Source organism: Pezoporus flaviventris, unplaced genomic scaffold, assembly GCF_033815535.1.
Source record: "Pezoporus flaviventris isolate CSIRO_AGI_PZ_B2104156 unplaced genomic scaffold, CSIRO_AGI_Pfla_v1 ptg000016l, whole genome shotgun sequence".
NCBI lineage: Eukaryota > Metazoa > Chordata > Aves > Psittaciformes > Psittacidae > Pezoporus > Pezoporus flaviventris.
This window is the reverse complement of record NW_026892564.1, coordinates 862166-883182: the sequence shown is the minus strand read 5'-3', so window position 1 is coordinate 883182 and position 21017 is coordinate 862166. Positions and strand designations below refer to the sequence as shown.

The following is a 21017-nucleotide window of genomic DNA, read 5'->3' as shown; positions in this document are numbered from 1 at the left end:
CTCTGAAACTCTAGCAACATAACTGTATGGTTAGGTTCTGTGGCACTGAGATAGAGGCAACAAATATCTTGCTGCCTATAGTTTTTAGAATATTTGGGGTACTTTTTTATTCAGGGGATGACAATACATGGTCATCCTGTATTATACATACTTAACTTAGGCATTTTAGAGGAAATTTCCTATTATATACAGTTTGAAGTACACTGGACTGAGAATTTCTTTAAATGCAGTATGTCCAGAATGCTTTCAATAATTTTACTTGCACATTTGATAAATAAAAGCCCCTTCTGCCTTTCTACTTCTCATGTCCTCTTATTGCTTAGTATGGTGTGTTTTTATGCTTCCCTCTTATGTTGATCATGTGCATATTTCCTCTGTTTAATGACTGACTACTTCCACGTCAACCCAACTTCTTTCAAAGGTGCAGTGCTGTACATTGGAATAAATAGACTGAATTGCTTATTAGTATTGAAAAAGTTGCAGTTCTACCTCTGTTCCTGCTTGGTCCTGTATGTTCTGACAGATTTTCATGTCAGGCGATTGTTATACCTGTGTAAGTGAACTCTCCTAGTTGCATAACAGAAAACTCCCCAGCAGAAAAAGTAGTTTTCTCCTCCTTTAATGAGTTGAATCCACTTATGAAAAGGTCCTGAAAGGAGCAGGGGAAAAGATTGTGTGGTTGGCAGCAGGGGAACAAGAAAAGGTTAGGGGGTATAGATAGAAGAGGGATTAGAGAGGAGTAGGAGAGGAGGAGGCAGGAAGATACTACCCCTTTTCTGTCAGCAAGCCATTTCTTGGATTGATTTCTTCTGGAACTTCAGGTTAACTGTCTGTTTTCCCTCCTGTTGTTGCTTCTTCCCATCCTGCTTTATTGGAGTTCATTTTGCTACTAAGCTTTGTCTAAATGCCCTTACTATGGGAGATCAAGTGGGATCAGGGAGTAGACAGTTACCTGGAGGCAGGGACACTTAATTTGACTGCTTGCTTCATGTGGCCATGCGCAGTTTTGATTCTTTCTGCACTTGTACTAGTAGAATATAGATCCAGGTCGTAGATCAAGATCAAAGCAATTGCAGTTTCAGCAGGATGAGAGCTTCATCTCCACTGAACTCTTAATGTGTGGGAGTGTTTTGGATAGTGGGCACTAAGTTGATTTGACATTTAAATCAAAACACATCGAGATTCAAGTTTTATTAAAAATAAGATTTCAAAGACTAATTTTGTTGGACTACTTCAAATACCAGTTGGAAGCTGTATGGGTACAATTAAAACATTTGCCTCAAGCATTTGTAATCCAGACTCAGGAGCATTAAGCTACTTTATGAAAACTAAAACTGCATTTGACAAAAAAGTAGCAATGTTGTTAGCATTTTCCAGGCTTGAGGACATTTTAAAGTGAGGAAAAATGTAAAAGCTGAACAGTAATTAAATTCTGGAAGTTCTTTCATTTTCAGTACACACATATGTCTATTAGGAAGGACTCTACTGAAATATTATATAATAATAATTGCAGTGTTTGTATACTATACTAGAACTCAGCTATAAAATGGTTTTGTTAGTTGCCCCTACAAAAACTTACAATTTGGAATGAATGCAAGTGAATTTGTCAATAAACCTCATCACCATCAGTTTATTTTACCACTGGTATCGTTTCACTTAGTTGCAGAACTTCATTGTGTTTATTTTATAAAGCTTACAGAGTTCTATTATTCTGTTACTTATAATGAAAAAAATATGGCGTCAAAATGCACTTTTAGAAATCCCTTATATCAAGATCTTTCTAGTAGGTTTACTCACTAATGGTGTAGTAAAAAAACCTCACCTCAAACACAGAATAATTTGGGGAAACTTTACTTTCTGCATTGTGAATCACATAAAAGATAGTTTAAGGGCTTAGCTTTAGCCAGATGAAGAACTTTACACATTCATCCTTCATAGAGCGTAACAGAAATAGTGGTGGTATGTGGCAGTGAAAGCAGTACTCCTATATTAGCTCTAGATTTGTGATGAATAATCGCAATGTATGTTTCTATAATTGTACCCTTTATGATGTTTATAGCTAGATGACCTAATATTTTCTTACAGATCTTACCATTGTTCACATTATACCAATACATTGTTTCTGAGATTTGTAAGGACCCAGTTAAATCTATTGAAGGAAGAATCTTCAAGGTAATCAAACTTTTTTTGTTTATTGCAGCATATTGCATTTCAAATAAACTTTTCATTTACTTGTTAAATGTAGTTGATTAAATATTTCTTCCTATAACACTACTATGAAAAGCAGTGCTTTAAAGTTTAGCTGTTCTTAGCACAATAGATTGTAGAATAGGACTACTTTTTAAATGCAATTATTTATATTCTTAGTTTTAGTAGAATATATGGTTATTTATACAGTTTTAATGTTAATGTCTAACAGAGACTGTTAAGTACTTCCATCATTTCTTCCTACTCTCGTTTTAACAAGCATTCTCCTTAAAGATATTGCAATAAGGTTATCCCTCTTAGATCCAAACTTCGTACCTGGCATTTTTTATCTTGTTCCACCAATCTTTTAAATGTTATTTTAAGAGCAGAACATTAATGATATTTTGTTCACAATGTTCACTTCTGGATTTTTTTGTCAATATCAGTGTGGAACTAGGTTGGCAGATTTCTGGGAACAGACTTTTGTCATTTCACTAATGTTTTCTTGTTGGTTTGGTTTTGTTTTGTTTTTTAAGGAATCTAACTTGTAGTAACAGTCAATATATTATTGGGTTTAGATATTTTCAGGAAATGCTAATATGGTTAGGGAGAGTAACTGAGTACTATGAGAGTAAGATGAGTGCAATCTGTGAAACAGATTTTGATAAGGGGCTGATCTTGGACTAATACTCAAATCTCTAGCCAAATGTATGAAGTTTCCTTTGTCAGGAGCAAGTTTTTTAAAAAATATGTTTTTCTTTCTTTTTGCTCATTTTTGTTTTTAAAAGTGAAACACTGGTCTTTGACATTTCACTTATTAACAATAAAATGCAAAAGGTTTGTTTCCATGAAAGAATGTTCTCCATCAATGTACTGCTCTAGAAGCCAAATCTGCTTGAAAATTAATATTTGAATTTTTTTTTTTTTTTGAGCAAATGGTATAACTGAAAATTATTTAAATAAAAGGCTCTGTTATTTTTTCACAGATTAAAGTACTGACAGATCTAGGATTTTTTACGGAGGCCTTTCATGAACTGTCTTTGCTTAACTGTGGAGAGAGAATTCCATGGAAAATACCTGCAGGATACAGAATAATTGAACAAATAATGGTAAACACCAGTAAAGTACAACATCAAACTATTAATATTCAGTTCTGTTCATTAAACTGTACATACTCCTGCAAGTTATTACACATTCCTGGAAAATTCCTAAATTTCTTTCAATAGGCAGGTCAAATAATAGGTATTGAAGTGACATTAATTCCTCTCATTGAACAAAAGGAACAAAAATAAATATTGAAATGGACATGCTGTCTGTTTTACACAGTGAGTAATGACAAATATACTGTTGAAAAAATAATGCGTGATTTTATATGTAGACATAAAAAGTATGGATAGATTTCTTGTCCCATTAATGGCAAAATTCCCACCACCCCAGCCAGGGGCACAGTAGCTGAGGGGCAGCTGGGGTAACCCCAGCCCAGGGCATGACTCACCTCTCTGGGGCCATGGACAGGCTGAGGCTCTGCTGGGACATCTTCCTGCAGGTGGATGTTGTGATCAGGGCTGGTGAGGAGGCTCAGCCCCAGGATGGCTGCCAAGGCCATGGGATCTGTCTGAGGCTGGGCCAGGATCTGAGCCCATGGGTGGGCCTGGCTTCAGGGGCCTGTGGCAGGGCAGGGCTGTAGGGAGCTGGAGACCAGCGCTGTTGTGGTGTTGCTGGGCAGGGGCTGATGCCCCAGGGGCCTGAAATAGGGTCCTGAGACCTGGGCAAGGTGGGGGCAACCCCAGGAGATGCTGGGCAGTAAGAGATATTGGCAACCTCAGAGCCTTGATAGTCACATCAGCGCAGATCAATCATTTCAATCTTCTCCATACGTAAAGCCAAGCAGTAATCTCACCTTTGATCACTAATGTGCTACAAGGTTATGAAGCTATTAACAATTGACCTGGGCTTGTTTGTCTTACCTGAGAACATACCTGTGCAGGCAGATATAGTCCAGAGCTATTGGGCAAGCCTCCCCCATAACAATTACATAGCTTTTCTTATTTTCCAAGCACATACCAAAATAACCTAATGAGTTACTGCTGGCTGTATGCCATCAAATTCCCAATTATGAGTGATGCTTTTGGGTAGGTGTCACTCCATGACAAAGTACGTGTGCCAGCATGACAGAACAGTAGAGCACTAGTGGGATAGGTAGGGACATCCCTTTTGACAGTAGGGTTTAACTTGACTGTAAAGCCACATTCTGTACATGCAATAGGATGATATTTCTAATCGGGTGATAATTACAGGCTGATGTTGAAAGGGGAATTCCACCTCCATGACTTCACATTTGCTTCCCTTACTCTATATTGTAGACAGTGAAGCTGGCACTACAGAGAAAATTGAGTTTAATGAGCTGATTTCCCCCCTCCTACCTCACCAAACCCTGAGAGGGAGTTTCTAGCTGCCCCAAGGCCTGACTGTCCCTACATTGCAGCCTCATAATGGCTAAAACCAGCACAGAGCAGCCGCAGCATTTTTGGCACAAGAGTTATTAGCATCCTCACTGGGGCTGATTCTGCAAAGCTTCCCTCTTCATGGCTACAGCAGAATGCATTTACTCCTTACTGATGCTAGCCAGATTAAAATGCATTTTTAAGGCCTATTTTGCTCATAGAGTTAGGATGAGGTCTGGTTGATTTGTCACTTGTCTTCTTCTAACTGGGTTCACGTGAATAGCAGAGGAGGTGCAACATTAGGTCTCTGGTGTGACACATCTAGAAGCTAAGTGCTTGCTGGACTTTTGAATAGCTCTCAGAATAAGAAGGACTCATCTTCCAGGGAGTGACAGAGATGACAGAGGGCTAAATCTGGAGTATAGAATTAATAAAAGACTTAATAAAAATCATGTAGAACCCAAGTGACAGTTGTATGTAGGGCTCCCAGTTATAAGAAAGGCTGGAAATTATCTTTACCTCCGGCTTTTTCCTTCTTCTCAGTTGACTGATTTTTCTCTTGATGAAAAGGTAAAGGGATTTTGAGTAAGGACTGGAATTAGGGTCAGGTTTCAGAAAATGGGAACACATATAAGTGAAGAAATATTTTTTTTTAAGAGCCCTCAAGGAGGCTGAGGTCTCAAGTTCCTCTTGACTTGTAGCTCTTATTTCCATTCCATTTACAGATTTGTGCTCTGGTGAACAGCAGAGGAGGCATGTGCTAAGTCCACAATTAGAAATAAAGAACATAAAGGCAATTGATGGTTGCTGTCCATAGAGCTCCTAAAATTTGGAATAGGACTTTTGTTGGTTTATGTCTTTTTCTTGCCTTGCTTTAAGTTGAAGAATTCTACTGAGTAGTATAGAAGGTGTGAGATTAGTTTTGGGTCTCAGGTTGTGGTTCAGGTAAAGCTTGTAGAAGCCAAGTAATTGTTGGTATTTTTAGAGCCCTCAAAGTAGAGTTGGAAATGCACTATACTTGTCCACTGCTCTGCTAACTCACTTATTTTATACTCATATTGTAACACAATACATATTTTTTGGTTTGTCCATTTTACAGGCCTTACAGAAATTCGACTCCTCAGAATCTCTCCTGACTGTTACAAATTTACAGGTAAAAAAAATCTGAAAGAGCTAAAAAAATTATGCTAGATATATATATTTATTTATCTGACATCAGTTAGAGATTATTTAGTTCAGACAATACACCTGTTATTAGTAAAAAACAGTAAATAGAAAACATTCTCCTCAGCAGTTTACCAATTCCTAAAATTTAAATTTTATGTCTCAAGGCAGATGTGAGACCTAATATATACCAATCTATGACTTTGTGCAAAACATGCTAGTTGAATTATTCAGGTTTTGTCATGATTTGTAAGGTCTGGTGTTTATCCTGCTAAAATACTGAGAAAAATGCGTTATCTAGCCTTGTAATTCCTATCAATCAGAGCTGTCTTCATAGATTTGTCCTAATTTAGATTGGGGTTCAGCCCATTTCTGGGGAGCTAAAAAAAACAAAAAAGTGAGTCTGTAAAGGTGAGTCATTTCTCATTTTAATTAAAATCACATATTCCTAAATGAATTCATTGAGCCAGTAGGGCTAAACTGTAATAGGATGTGGAAAAGAAACTGTACCATTAAAATAAATTGATAAAGTAAAAAAGAACCAGCATTCTTTTCTCCTCCTTTTCCTTCCCCTTTCCGCCTCTGCTTTTCTCTCTTTTGTTTACAGTAATCTTGTGTGTCTCCTACAACAATTTATATTAGAAAACAGAAATGAGATGTCTATCTTGACAGCTTTTGATCTCACCAGTTTCAGATTTATTCTGAAGTTGAGCTTTTGATTTCAACACTTCACAGTCTATATGGGGCTCTTATTGGTCTCCTTATGATTTTGCAAAGCTGTCTAGACCTTCAACTTCTAAATTCATAAATTTAAAGTGAGAATATTAAACTCAAGATGAAGCAAGGATGCTATAATAAATAACAAAAGGATCCTATGGAAAACGCTAGAGGGGTTCTGATACAAGTTCTCCTTGCTTACTCTTTCAAGTTAGGGTGAATTATAACAACAGACTTTTCTTTGAGTTGAGATTTCTTAACTATAGATTTACCTACATATTTTTATGACCACCTTAGCTCAAAGAGTGCTATGGACACTGCAGAAAACTAGAACTCGCAGAGTAATATCTATAATTCCAAAGGTGCACCTTCTACTGGAAAACTGATCACTTGGGACTGTAGCATATTCTACTAAGGGGTGAATGAAGTTTGGAAAGGAAAAGAGCAACCTATCCATTATGACTAAGAGCATATTACTAATATTCATATTAATTGTTGATAAACATAATTATTAATAGAGGCAGAATATACTTTGAACAAGAAAAGTGTAAAATATGTCATTTCAGATAGTCCCAATTGTTAACTTTCTTGTAGGTGCTGGAGGACATATTTAATCGGAATCTGTCTTTAACAATTGTGCCACTGTGCAACCAAAACACAATGAATAAACTAACCTTAGCCAAAATGCATTTCATTATTTGCCTTTCTGCCACAATAAATAATATACCTGAAAAAGTGGAAAAACACATCTATTTTGCTGATACCGACAAGCTGAAGGAGCCAAGCACAATTACAGCATCAAAAGGTAATTATAAGGGTGGTGGAAAAGTGCATTTCTTCTACAACTTGTTTCCACTTTTAACTGCATATGCATGAAGTTTTCATATTACAAACAATATTCATATTAAATGTTGATAGAAAAATCAGTCATTATTGAAATAATAAGTACTGAGATTTTTCAAGGTTTTGGTTTTTTTTTTAGCGAATATCCCAAATATCATTAGAACTGTATTCCATTCTTCCTCATTTATTTTGATATTGAAAGTCCAAATTATAAATAGAGAGAAAAGGGCATGTTCTTCAAATATGAAGAGTATCTGAGAACGGTTTGGCTCTGCATCTGTTATCTGAAATTTCATCTGAAATGTATTTGACAGGTGATGCTGGTAAGAATGCTGATAAGAATTCAAGACAACAGGAGCAAAACAGCACAATGATGCAGCTTCTTGACTGTAAAGATGAATTAAATATGGCCATGCTGAAGGTAATTTGCCTTTTTTTTCTTTTTTTTTTTATTTTATGAAAAGTGATTAAGAAACTTGAGTTTGTTCCAAACACATTGCTAATGCTTTCAATATAACAGAAATTATGATGGGAGAATGGCATGAATAAGAGGACTTGACATTTCTGTTTCTAATCTGACTGTAATCTTACTAGCCACACATCAAGTCTTGGTGATTTGCTGCAGTTTTTCAAACAGTCTCCATGGGAAATGTCACAGTCAGGTCTTGGTATGACTGTTTCAACAACAAGGGAAAAGACTGAATGGGATTTCAAGGTAAAATAATCTTTCAGACGGTGGTGTAGGAGAACATCAGAGACTTTTTGATGAACAGTGTGCTCTACAAAAAAAAAATGGAAAACCATTGCCTATTTATGTGAAATGTCTGAGATGTTTTCATGTTTCTCTTTCTGATACTTTATTTTGGAGAAAATATAACCCCATCTTATTAGCTTCTTTGTTTGAAGGGGGTTTGGTTGGTGCTGTTCTCAGCTTCTTACAGCTTTGTTTGTTAGACAGACCGTAAATTACAGTTGAATTTTCAGGATACATACCTCACTCAAGGATCTATCAAAATATAGGTAGAAAAGAATATACTTACAGCATCTTTAATGTTTTATTTTAATAGTGTATTGTATTGTTTATAATTACTAAGTATAGTAAGAAGTATAGTACAAAATTATCAAGTATAGCTACAAGATAAGAATGAAGAATGGAAAATTATCATGTAATATTTATAAGCCCTAAAATATGTGGTAAAGCTAAATTGTAATAGTGCAGGGGCAGTTAAGATGTTGCTACTTTCAATACATTGAATCTCTAAACCTGAAAAAAGGCAAAATTAATCCCTCCTGCTATTTATAGAAAAGGCATATTGTAAAAATCTGAATAAAATACCTTTGAAGAATTTTTTTTTATCCCTTTCATTATTTTTTTTAATCATACAATGTTGTTTTATTCTCTAGGGGATTCTACTGACAGAAGCTGAAGAAAGTCTTAGCCATCTTGTGCAGAACATACATGACAAATATGACGGGGAGGTATCTCAGTGTTCTGCTGAAGATTTAGAGGTTCTTCTGGAGGCCAAACTTGAGCTTGCTGCTATTTCTCAGCAATGGCATCAAGCAGCTTTCAGGTAAGTAATATTAAAAACAACTTTATCTTGCACACCCTTGACTACCAAAGATTAAAAAAAAAAAAAAAAAATCAGCATTTTTTCTTTGAATCCTTATGTCTGCATTAATATTCTAAATCTTAGTAACCAGCCATAACAACCCCAATAGTATATCTACAAATGTAAGTTACACTGGCATTTCATTTTTTATTACTACTTTGTTTTACTTTTTAAAAGATCATCAATTATTGGTCTGTGATTTCTCTGTGTGGTGGGATTTTTGATATAGTATACAAAAAACCAAGAATAAGCTGCAATGTTCACTGTTTGTGTTAAAGTAAAATCTGGATATGTTAGATAATGCATTTTTTATACTTTTAAGTGTACAGCAGAGCACTGATATTATCTTTGAACTACTGTATTCTACTTTATTCTAGAATGCCCATGTTACTATCCTAAAAGAACATTTCTTCTTGATGTACTTATTGGTGTCAAATTAAAATGTAAAATGTAACTTTTAACGTATTAGAAAATATTTTTTTAGGAGGCATATTGTTAGTGATAATGTCTAAAATACTGTTGTATTTACATGATCTGCCAGATATTTTCTCCCAATTGCAATTTCCAAATTCTGTGATTTTTTTGAGGTTCTGAATTCTTTCAGAGAACTTCATGAAATTACAGTTGTGCTGTTCTTTGAATATATGTGATGCACAGAAATATATTAACTGTTCATAGATGTTAAATTCTGAACATAGTTTTGATCTTTTAGCTAGGAGGATTCTTCTGTTTAGCATATTTGTAATTTTAAATTAATTTCTGTTGGAAGGATAAAAGTCTAACACTACATAATTTTTATTAGTGTCAACCTCTTTTTATCTAATATTTTATTAGGTTGAAAAATCTTTGAGGGTACAAGTTGTTAACTAGAGATGCAGCACACAGCCTTGGTAACACTGTCACCAGACTATATTGTGATTAGGTAGACTGCAGTCAGTATTTGTAACTATTGTTAGGTCTGACTAAACACACCAAAAGTGTTACATTAAATCTTACATTATAATAAGTGCCAAGCAAAAAGCAAAATTAACATTTCTTATTGTTGGAATACTGGTGAAGTTTTCTGTAACATTCTTAAATCAAGGTATGTAGGTGATGAAGTTGTAGGTGATTCAGCAGGCCCACCTGTAGCAGTGTTTTGTTTCCTTTTACCCAATTAAAAGATAGAAATGTTTTCTTCTATGTCAAAAGCAAACTATCTTCCTTCTCCCAGCTGTCTTAGGTGAATAAACAAACCTCCAAATCAGATAGCCTTTAAACAGCACAATCTCCTTTTAGCTGCTATGGCACAGCTATAAAGAAGCAAAATGACAAGAGCAAGAGGTTCAAAGTGCTGTATAGACTACTGAACTGAAAATAGTACTGCAGTATTGTCTTTCACTCAGGGTTTGTTCAAGTTATTTTAAAAAGTAGAAGTTTCCCCAAAGTTCAGGTATTAGGACTGTAATAATTTCAAAGTAATGTCATTAGTGAAGATGTGAAACAAGAACTTGTAGGCTCTTTGTGGACATTTCTCATCTTGAAATATTAATCTATTTCAATGCCTTTTGAATTAAATTAATTTGCTATAAATTTGGCAAAGAAAAAAACAAATCACTGGACAGTGACCTCATTGTGCTTTCCAGTGCCATGTGGATTTAATAAAATGATCACGTTAGTAACTAAGGACTAGTATGCAGATTTATGAAATATCCTGTGTACAAACCCAGTTTACCTTGATACTATGCTTTTTAAAACCCATATTAGTAGAGTTCACACCAAAACTTTCTCTTCCTGCTAAATGCGTTCCAGTATGCAAGCCATCTTCAGTACAGCACCCTTCTTTTTGACATGCAGTTGCATCTAGAGTTTAGCTTCTCTTTTGGTTTATAAATTGTCTCAGATTGAAGAAACTTTCTTAGAGTATCACGGGTTCCAGTGGATGTCAAGCATTTTATGGATCATTTTTGAGAACATTGAAATTTTTGATAGGTGTTTAAGGGGCCTTTTATATTAAGAGTGGCAGGAAAAAAAAACACCAACAAACAAAAAAAAGGGTTGGTTGGTTGGGATTTTTTTAACCTATTTTACAATTTTATTGCCCTGCCATCCATGGACACTGCTGATATATCTGCCTTAGATACAAATGAAACATTCCTTCAGACAGCTGAATGTTTCCTGCCTGCCAGCCTAGAAATCAAACTTTGCATGTTATTACAGAAATTCATCATTTTTTTCCTTTGGCAAATGACTTAGTGGTGAAATTGTTATAGTCAGCTGTACTTTCCTATTTTGATCATCTTGTCACTTTCTGATTCAGCTGATAAAAGGATATGTATTTTGTCAAGGGAAATATATAGACACATCACTCTTGTTGACAGCAGAAGAGGGTCACAAAAATTTCATCAAGGGAAGCTTCTACATTACAGCTTCTGTCTTGCAAAAAAATTTGTGCCCAGAATAATTTTACATATAGGACTAATTCTGTTGATCTCAAGGAGACTACTTGCATGGTGCCCCCCCCTAAGTATATGAGCTTTCTAATTACCCAAATATGTGCTTGTTTGCTTATATGAACACATTACTGCTTAAAGCAATACATATATGAATATTTGGGTTTGTGGTCTACATTTTATTCATGTCATTTATATGTAAGCATGTAGGTGAAAGTGGCCTAATTTTCAGAACTGCTAAATGTTGACAACAGCAGTTAACTGGAGGCAGTGGTGCTCAGGAAGTTAGGTTAATAATTCTTAAAAGGCTGTATATACTCTTGGGTGCTGCACCTTCTCCAAATTATTTGAGAAACATTAGGCCATAGCATCCCAAACAATCTTTTGAAAAATGTCAGTTTTTTCTGTAAATTTAACATTGATGCCTGGTTTCAGGGGAAAACTCTTCTTAATAAAAAGAATGAAAATGCAGTGGGGATATTTCGTTGCATTATCCTTACTGTTGTTTTGCTTTTATAAGCAAATTTTGTTTTGTCTTTTCCACTGTTAGAGAGAAAGTTATCATCAAATTCAACATTGATTGATTCTGGTTTCATTTTGTGGAATAAAACTGAGGTAAAGGGATGATGAAGGAGATTCATAAGGATTGAATTCTGAGAGCTGAAAGGCAAGATATTAACGGTTTTGGTTCTCATTGTTACTTTGGGGTATATCTCTGCTGAATTGGTGTAATCCATCCAGGTCTACATCACAAAACAAGCAAGCAGGCTAGAATCAGAAATGACAGGAAGACTTTAACTACCCTCATCTCTGGAGGTTATCCATCCTGTGCTTAGATATATGTTGGCAGAATAATGTGAGTAATTTCAGAGTAGTGCAGCTCATGTTCTGACTTTGAGCATGAATCAAGAACTCTGCGTTTACAGCAATTAGTCTAGAACATCTCAACAGCAGTAAATTCACAGAGACTGCATCTTTCTTGCATTAAAAACTCTTTACAGTGTTCTGTCAGTGTAAAACGGACTTAAGGTGTTCATAAATTATTTTTTCTTTGTGCTTCAGAGCAGCCAGTCTTCATGTAAAGAGTCTCTCCATGTAAAAGAGCAGCATAGATAGGAATATTGGTTATAGACTTTTAACAATTGACCTGAGGAAAAATCTTTTAAGAGGTGAGCTAGGGATACCCTACACTACTTCTGCATTATTAGGAACACGTTTCAGTGGGTAGAGAATAAGTAGGATTGTAAAAAACAAAACAAAACAAAAAACCAACCAAACCCAAGCCCAAAAAATTTTCAGAGAAGAGGTAGGAAAGTAGAGATGTAAGGGAAAATGTACAATTAGAGATGGAAAACAGACCTGAGACATTGGTGTTGGCAGTTCTATTTCAAGTAGTGTGTTCTTTGAGCAACAAATCCTCTTGTGAAAAGGATCTTCTCAATATGTTGGTTTTGCAAGTGTCTTCATATAATGAATATAATTGCATTCACAAGGTTTGCTGTTATAAATATACATTTTTATAAATGTCATGAAAATTTTACAGTGTATCTGAATGCTTTAAAAAGAAAAAAACCCAAACTATTAGATAATATTTTAAGAAACCTGACAATGTTTTAAGATCCCAACTCACAATTTTTTGAAATGTGTGGTTGAATGCTGCACCAGACCTAATAGCGTCTGTATCTTTCTAGATGCTGTTGGGAGCAAATTCCAGAAAAGGATTTATGACTGGGGGTGGGGGGCAGAGAGTCAGTGCCATATTATTTCTTACTGATGAGGTTTTGCCAGGATGGCATCTAGTTCAGTTTTTGGTTGATGGTGTTTACTAAGATCATTTGTGTACTTTATCATGTGGTTTTAACAGAAGGATTAGCATATAACCTGGAAAGGCTTTAAGGAACATGTTTTCTTACCTCTCTAGTTGTGGATTAGGTACAGAACTCTCCTAATATTTTGTCATTTGAATTATTTTTATATATTCTAATTTCTAAAAGCCCATTCTTGAAGGCAGATATACGTAACTCAAAGTCATAGTAGAGTTCTAATTGCTCCAACAGGATAGGATATATTTTGGTTTATCCATTATTATCAGGTTATGTCTGCTATTTGCAAAACTTTTACTGCTGTTTTCTCAATTTCATACTGCAGTGTCTACAGATTCAGGATACAATCCAAATGCATTTTTTTTTTTTTGTTCTACTGAAGCAAAAATTGGTAACTGCTGAAAGACATCTCTTAGTCAGAAATGAAGTATGTATCATTATAAAAGCACAAAATGGCAAATGTAGTTAGTATTTTTTGATAATGTCATTCTGTGTCACAGTGCTGCTTTGGCTTTTTCTGCAATTCGACTTCTTCAAGATGCAGAAATTTTTAGGACAGAAGAGACACATTTTAAAGAAGAAAATGATGAAAAACGGTGTTTGGTATGTGTCGATATTTGTATTAAACTGTTTCTTCTTAGTATATGAAGTCTTGCACGGAGTGCGGAGTGTTTTCCAGAATGCTACTAGAACATAGCAGCCATCTGCATTATGTGATTACCATTAACCTGGGGAGAAAATTGACGTATTTTAGATATCTGCTTGCCTATAGTATATTTAATATGTCTGTAATCATCATTTTAATTACATATGGTTTGGAATTACATTTTTTATTCGTACACTCTCAATTGGCAACAATGGGAATCTTTTAACTCTCCATAAGCAAAAAGAAAGTAGAAAAAATAGCTATAAGGTGGAAATTTAGTATTCTTCAGTTAAGGTATTTTTCTTTTTCTGATTGAAAACATACATAAGAGTATCCTCATTCAAAGAGGACAGCAACCATTGCTGTTCACATCACTGCTGTGTTCCAAATTTAGCAAGATTTCAGCTGACTTCTGCTGTCTAAAACATAGGGATACCAACGTATACTTTGGAAAGCAAATATGCAATATACCATGCATTTATTCTTGAGCACACAGCAGATCAAACTGACTTACATGAACAAAGCAATTGAGCAGTGAGGCCAGATTTTATGACATGCATGAAACTAGACTTTCCTGAATGCAGCTTAATTATTTTGTCTTATTGCTTATCAAGGTCTTCTGTCTTTCTTCACTTGCTCCTACATTTTCTTGGGACTGCCATGTATCCAGTAACTGAGTTATAGCAATTATTTTTTTTTCTCATTCGCATCAATGCAAGCAATGATTTTTTTTGTATAAGTACAACACAGCTTGTGCACTGTCCATTTAGTGCTTGGTGGAACAAATCTTTCAAACATAGACTGTAAAATTTTGGTAATAGGACTATTTTTATATTCTGTATAAATTCTGCATTTATAATACGTGATGATGGCACAGAGAGTTGAGCATTCTTCCAAACACTCCCAGTACTATACGTTAATCATTCAAAATACTAAAAACTAGAAATAAAACATTAATTTTTTATTTCTAATCACCAGTGAGGTACCAGAACTTGGTATTGATCCTACTCTACAATTAGACATTTTATGTGCCTTAGAGTTTTGTGTAATGCTCCTGCTTGAGAGGACTAAAGTCCAAACTGCTAGAATTATTCTCCATGACACATACAGTATATGGATATATTCATGGGGCCTCTCATAAAAACTGGTTTAATTTTAATTTGCTGCAATTGTTTTTTTCCTATACGTTAAAAGTTGAATAATAAATGGCCTCCAGTTGTTAAAAAAATATGTATCTGTCCTTCAAATAAACTTCTGGTTATAATGATGTTATTATTTGTGATATATTTGTATTAATTGAATTTATTTTGGACTGATGCTGCCCTGTTGATTTGTTTGTAGCAGAATACTTGACTTAGAAAGTAACATTTCTCTTGCTTTCGAAAATTATTAGGACTCTTACATCAAAGACATTCGACTGCCTCACAATGTAACAGCACAAGATCGTATAAATGTACATCTATGGCTAAGGTGTCGTACAACGTTAGTGACTGCACTAGTAGCGCAGATACATGGTATTGGTGATATGGAAGGTATTACCATTTTTGGTTTAGACCTTTGGTAAATTTAGATCCTGGCAAATTCAGAAACAATTCTTATTCATTAAAAAATAAAATATTAACATTAATTCTGGGCTGTATTATCACTGAGCAGTGATTTGTATTAAATTAAGCTAATGCAATAAGGAAAATACATTTCTGAGTGCAAACTCTCCCTAGAGCATGTAATGCAAAGCATTGTATTACTTTTCATTTAATGATCATTACTTTCGATAAATCACTTGCGTGAAAAGTTTCAAACATTCTGATGTAATTAAGTATGCTTGTTTTAAAAAACACTGTTGCTACATGCTTCCAGTTTCAAAGGTCTCTGAAGGGTTTTTTTTTCACTTTTTATATCTCTAATACATGAAATGTTCCTATATGTTCTAAAAATGTTCTAGATCCCTTTTTTTTTTTTTAGAATTTTAGTGAGATACTAAAAATGCAATATTGCAGCTTGAGTATGAATGACGTGTTTTTAATTCCTTAGTTCTATGAACTTAGTATTAACTTTGATGCTCACATAAGTATCAAAATCACAGTTTAGCTCTATAGCCAAACTCTTGTTTAATCTTTTCTGGATAATTCCTGTGAACACTGTTACTATTTTGAAATAACTAAGATCAGATTTGTGAATATGTAGAATATTTTTTATGGGTGAGAATGGCATCTGATCTACAAAATCTAATTAGTTATGCTGGTGGCTTAAATATAAAGAATGCACTTGGATGAATTTAAACCAAGTGAAGTTTAAAAACCAAGGGTTTTTTCCTTTCATTTTGAAGTAAATTTGGCACAGGATTAATGAAGTAGTAAATTTGGAATTTATAATGTCAGGTTTTCTGTAAAGTTTTAGTATGAAAGTAACTTCTTAAGCATGGTAGAAGAAACTGCCAAGTCTTTCTATTGAATTTTTACTATTCATATATTCTCTTATTTTAGAAAATTATGTGGCTGAACGCAGAGGTGTGCTAAAAGAAGTAATACTAGAGTCAGAAGCCTTTGGTGATACTGAGACTCAGGCTGAAATGATGGTGCAAGCTGCTATTCTTGACCTGCAAGAAAAACGTCCTGTGGCAGACATTAAACTTCTTGTGGAGGTTTGAGCACAAAGGAGAAATTGTTTGCTTTTCTTTGCAGTATTTTTCATGTAGTCAGAACAGCTGACGCCAGCATTAAATAAGCTTGAAATAGGGACTCTAAAATAGATGTTTTTTTTCACTTTGTGTGATTTGTCCTCATAAATAGACAGCAAAAGTAGTAACTGCTTTGGTTTATGTTGTCCATGTCCAAACAGAGTATCATCAGTTTACTCCAAGAGGATAAATTAATTTCCCCTCCAGCGTCTTTGACTCTTGTGAAAAGTATGCTTCTGCTGGCAGACATACTAACACTGCAAACAGAAGATACAGAACATTGCTCTTCTACAATGGAACCATTAAACTTACTAATTTTGGCACACAAGCTTACCATTAAAGCAGTGAGTATATGTTGGTGATTTACACAGCATTTGCAAATTCTCAATTATCTATTCCGGAAACTATTTTAGTGATTTATTAAAAAGGGCTATTCCTTTTAACTGATCAGTTTTCCCTAGATTACATAGTAATTAAAGAGTAGTAATTAAAAAGAAGTAATTAATCTTGACAAATTTATTTATGCATATTCATCATGCATACTCATGTATGTAGTCTGGTATTTTCATACAAGTTGAACATACTGAATACTTGCAAAATGTACCTCCGTATGTGATAACTGGAATACATAGTTCAACTTTTAAAGAGATGTGGAACACTCCCTTTTCCTATTTGAAATGTGGGATATATTTATACTCAGCACCTCAAGGAGGACACACATCTCATAAAATTGTATCTTAACTTAGAATAATTTGAATTAGAAAGTCTACATAAAGCAGCCTATTGTTTATGATGTTTTATATTGACAGATTGTTGTAATAAGTATGAAGAAATTATTTCCATGTAAAAATTTATATATGCAATAAAAAAGCAAATCTAAAGACATGGAATCTGTGAGGAGACTGTATGGTAAAACCATTTACCTATTTGGTGATCCAAAAATAGACATACACTTCTGCAGTCTTTACTAGTTCTTGATACAGTTTATGAAGAAAAGCTTTTGAATCAAATTCTTTCCTTATATTTCCTAATACAGAAGTTTAATCCATTGAAATATTTGTTTACCCAGCTAATAAAGAATCATGTGAATAACCTGAATATCAGAAATCCACTTGTGAGACTTACTAGCCTTCAAGCGATTTAACATTTTACAGCAGGTCCCCACCACCTTATTTCCATGAATGAAAATTTGACTGTTTCATAAATGTTTTTTTTTTCCTGGCCTTTGTTGGATGTCAGATTTCTTTGGAGAAATGACAATTTCTTTTGATGGCTCAGGTTACCTGGGAGATCTATTGTTTAAAGACTGATTTGAGGGAGTTTGATTTTAGAAACCAAAGCCTAACATGGATAAATTTGATCAAATGTTCATTGAAATTACTCATTTGTTACCAAACTCCTCTGCAAAGAAGACAAGTACAAACTGAAGTAAATGAGTTTGGGAGTTTCAAGCCCTTTTCTAATGCTCTTTTACAAGACTCATTTGAGTTCCAGGTTTTTGCCATGCCTAACTTACTTTGTTAAGCTGCTATTTGATTTGCTGTCTGCAATTTGATTTTACAAAGTATACTCTTTTCATAGATTTTTGTTTGTGGAGTACCCATTGAACAGCAAATAGATGACAGTACCTTGACTTGCCTGGTCCTACCTACAAAAAATATCTACTTGCCACACATGAACTTGTTAGCTAAAGTCAAAATGAGAATAGGTAAGAAAAATGCAAGTCATTAATTTTATTTTTTCATTACTTTTCACTCATATTTTATGCAACAGCAGATAAACTGATCATGAAAACTATTAAAGGATGTAATAAATAATTTTTGTTACACAACTAAAATATTTCAAAAACTAAGAATAGATGGCTGTTCAGCTCTATGCAATGTGTGTAAGCAAGGTACAATTCTTTCAGGAACTGTGATCAACAAAGGCTTAAATATGTATGTTATAGCTTGCTAAAATTAATGGTAAATTTAATTTTTGAAAAGTGAAAGTTAACAATACTTTGCCAGCTTATGTACAAAATGTTCATTCTGTGAAAACTTCCTGTATAAGTTCCATCTCTCTGGAAGCAGTTACATGGGAACTAACTAATGATTTAGTATTTACCAATCACCATGGAATAGTGGTAATAATTATTTATCCCAACAGAATAAATAGTGTCTGTTATGGTTGTTAGCCTTTAATAACTTTTCTTGCTAACGTTTCTTTATATAGAAACTTGGAAATATGCTGAATAGTAACATAAGAAAAACTTTTAAGATCTGTCTGAGATTTGTTGCTGTATAGCAAATATAGGGAAAGGGATATTGCCTCAACGTTCGTTCTGCTAAACTTAATTAGGTGTGTATCTAAGTTATAATGGAATAAAAAAATCTAGAAATCACTTACTGCACTTTGGTTTGCATTGTGGAGCATCCTCAGAGTGCTCTGACTTTTTTCAGGAATATATGCTCTGGGAGGAGCATATTGGTGCACCCCAACTGTTACTTTTTATTCACCCCTTAGGACTAGAATAAAGGTAGTCCAAAATAAATAGTCTGAAATGAATCTGCTGTGGCTGTCTGGTCATCAGCTGGTTTGCTCTAGAGATCCGCTCTCATTGTGCTTTACTGCTTATCAGTGCAGGCATGGCCAGCCTTACTCATAGTATTGGCCACGTTTGACCAGTTCCTGTTTCAGAATCCACATTTTTAGGAAGATGCTGTGAATGCAGATGAATATTTGGGAGTGTGGTACAAGAGGGATACAATGCATCAAAGATGCCTTTAGAACTGGTTAGCACAGAAGGAATTTAGAAATGCTCAGAGAGGTTAGGTTTTGCCTGCAACTGCCAGGTCAAATAGAGTTATAAAGTGGTTTATTGCTTCTCTTTCCAGATAGTTTGTGAAATAGTGAAACAACATTATAGCTCTGTATTTATATCCATCAATCACTCGGATTTTTGAGAATTGGTTTGTAACAGAAAATACTTTAACAGTATTTGCTCTAAGAAAGTTGCTTCTTTTTGCATAAATTGGTTTTCTATTAAATAATTTACTGAGAATTGTCCCTTTTTTTTTTTTCTAATTTTCTTTTCCTTAGGACACAAATTAGCTGAAAAAGTAGCTTGTACACCTGCAAGAGGAGACCCACTGCAATGGCTAGGTGCTCTCAAACATTTAGAATCAGCATTGAAGCTTTGCAGAGCATCTGCAACTGAAAGAATAGATCTGGAAGCTGAACTTCTTTTTCAGATAGGTAAATAAAACCCTGTTTGTACATCATGATAGTCTTCCTAGGCAGCGTTAATGCATGTGGCCTCTCTTAAAAAGGAGACATTTTACTGTAAAAATAGAACAGAATGGGATATTTCTCACCCTCTCTTGCTTGTGTTTAATATCACAGCAGCATAGTTCAGGATGCATTATGCAACAAATAATTGCAAACCTGCAGCAGAACTTCTCCCACCTGATGGCTATACTGTATGTGCAGCATAGTGCAGCACAGAACAGGACTGTGCCTGTACATTGACTCCTCCATGTACAGCGGTCTTCTAGTTACAGTGGTCTACTAGTTAGGATCACTACATCTTAGGAGTCATTATGATTCCAAAGGCTGATTATTTTAGCTATGAAGTGATTTGCTATTCAAGCATCATGCATTACCTTTTAACAAGCCAGAAAACATTTTGCTTATTGGGAAGAGAATAGGTAATACACTAAGTTGTTCAGCTTTTCTGGAGGTAAAAAACATGTTGGGTCTTAAAAAATATAAAAAACCCCTTGCAAATCTGCTTTCTATGTCTTTCTTAGGTAAGGTAGAACGCCAGATAGCTGAAGCAAGCAATAACAAGTCATCTCGAGCTGTTGAAACCCTGATGGAAGCTATAAAACTCAGCCAGCAACATGATCAAAAATTTGAGTAAGAAACTAGCTATATAACTTACAAAATAATTTTAATCACAAATTAATATAGGTTTTTGACCATTTTCTGAGATTTGGTGTGGGAATTCTATTATGAAGCATCTTTTATGTTCTGGACATTTTTCTTCTATGGCAGTATAGAAGAGCTACTTATTTATTCTCTTATTTAAAACAAATGCTGAGAATATTTAAAAGCACATTTTAGAGGATACAAAGTTATAGCTGTCTGTTCTATTTCCAAATTTGTGCCCTCTCTGTCAACACCAGGAACAGAGTTATCAATTAAGCAGGGATTTTATTCATCTTTCAGAAGATGAGCTGTGGTCTGCACCCTTCCAGATAATAGAAATCCAGCTTGAAAAGGTTAGCAGCCTGAAACAGTCAGAAGAACAGAGGCAGAAGGAGCATAGAAAATGTGTTTGTAACAGATAGCAGGACAGTGACTTTGGCATTAGTTATCAGTGTAGATGCCTGAAGAGCTGAGCCAAGCCAGCCAATAAATTCTGTCAAGCAACTTTGATACAGTGGACTTCAGTTTTTTAGTTTCTTGACCAGTCTTAATGACTAAT

General features: G+C 34.7%; 1 protein-coding gene across 4 annotated transcripts in view; it reads left to right on the top strand.

The window, feature by feature from the left end:
• Positions 1-21017, top strand: part of CFAP54 (cilia and flagella associated protein 54) — a 114520-nt gene that overhangs the window by 76211 nt on the left and 17292 nt on the right. For all 4 annotated transcript variants that reach the window (XM_061454558.1, XM_061454557.1, XM_061454555.1 and 1 more), the window contains 13 exons: positions 2086-2172; positions 3174-3296; positions 5731-5784; positions 7107-7317; positions 7670-7776; positions 8760-8929; positions 13724-13826; positions 15263-15401; positions 16353-16510; positions 16708-16890; positions 18128-18254; positions 19628-19783; positions 20338-20446. In XM_061454558.1, the coding sequence (XP_061310542.1) occupies positions 2086-2172; positions 3174-3296; positions 5731-5784; positions 7107-7317; positions 7670-7776; positions 8760-8929; positions 13724-13826; positions 15263-15401; positions 16353-16510; positions 16708-16890; positions 18128-18254; positions 19628-19783; positions 20338-20446 (1727 nt within the window). The remainder of the gene's footprint in view (positions 1-2085; positions 2173-3173; positions 3297-5730; positions 5785-7106; positions 7318-7669; positions 7777-8759; positions 8930-13723; positions 13827-15262; positions 15402-16352; positions 16511-16707; positions 16891-18127; positions 18255-19627; positions 19784-20337; positions 20447-21017) is intronic.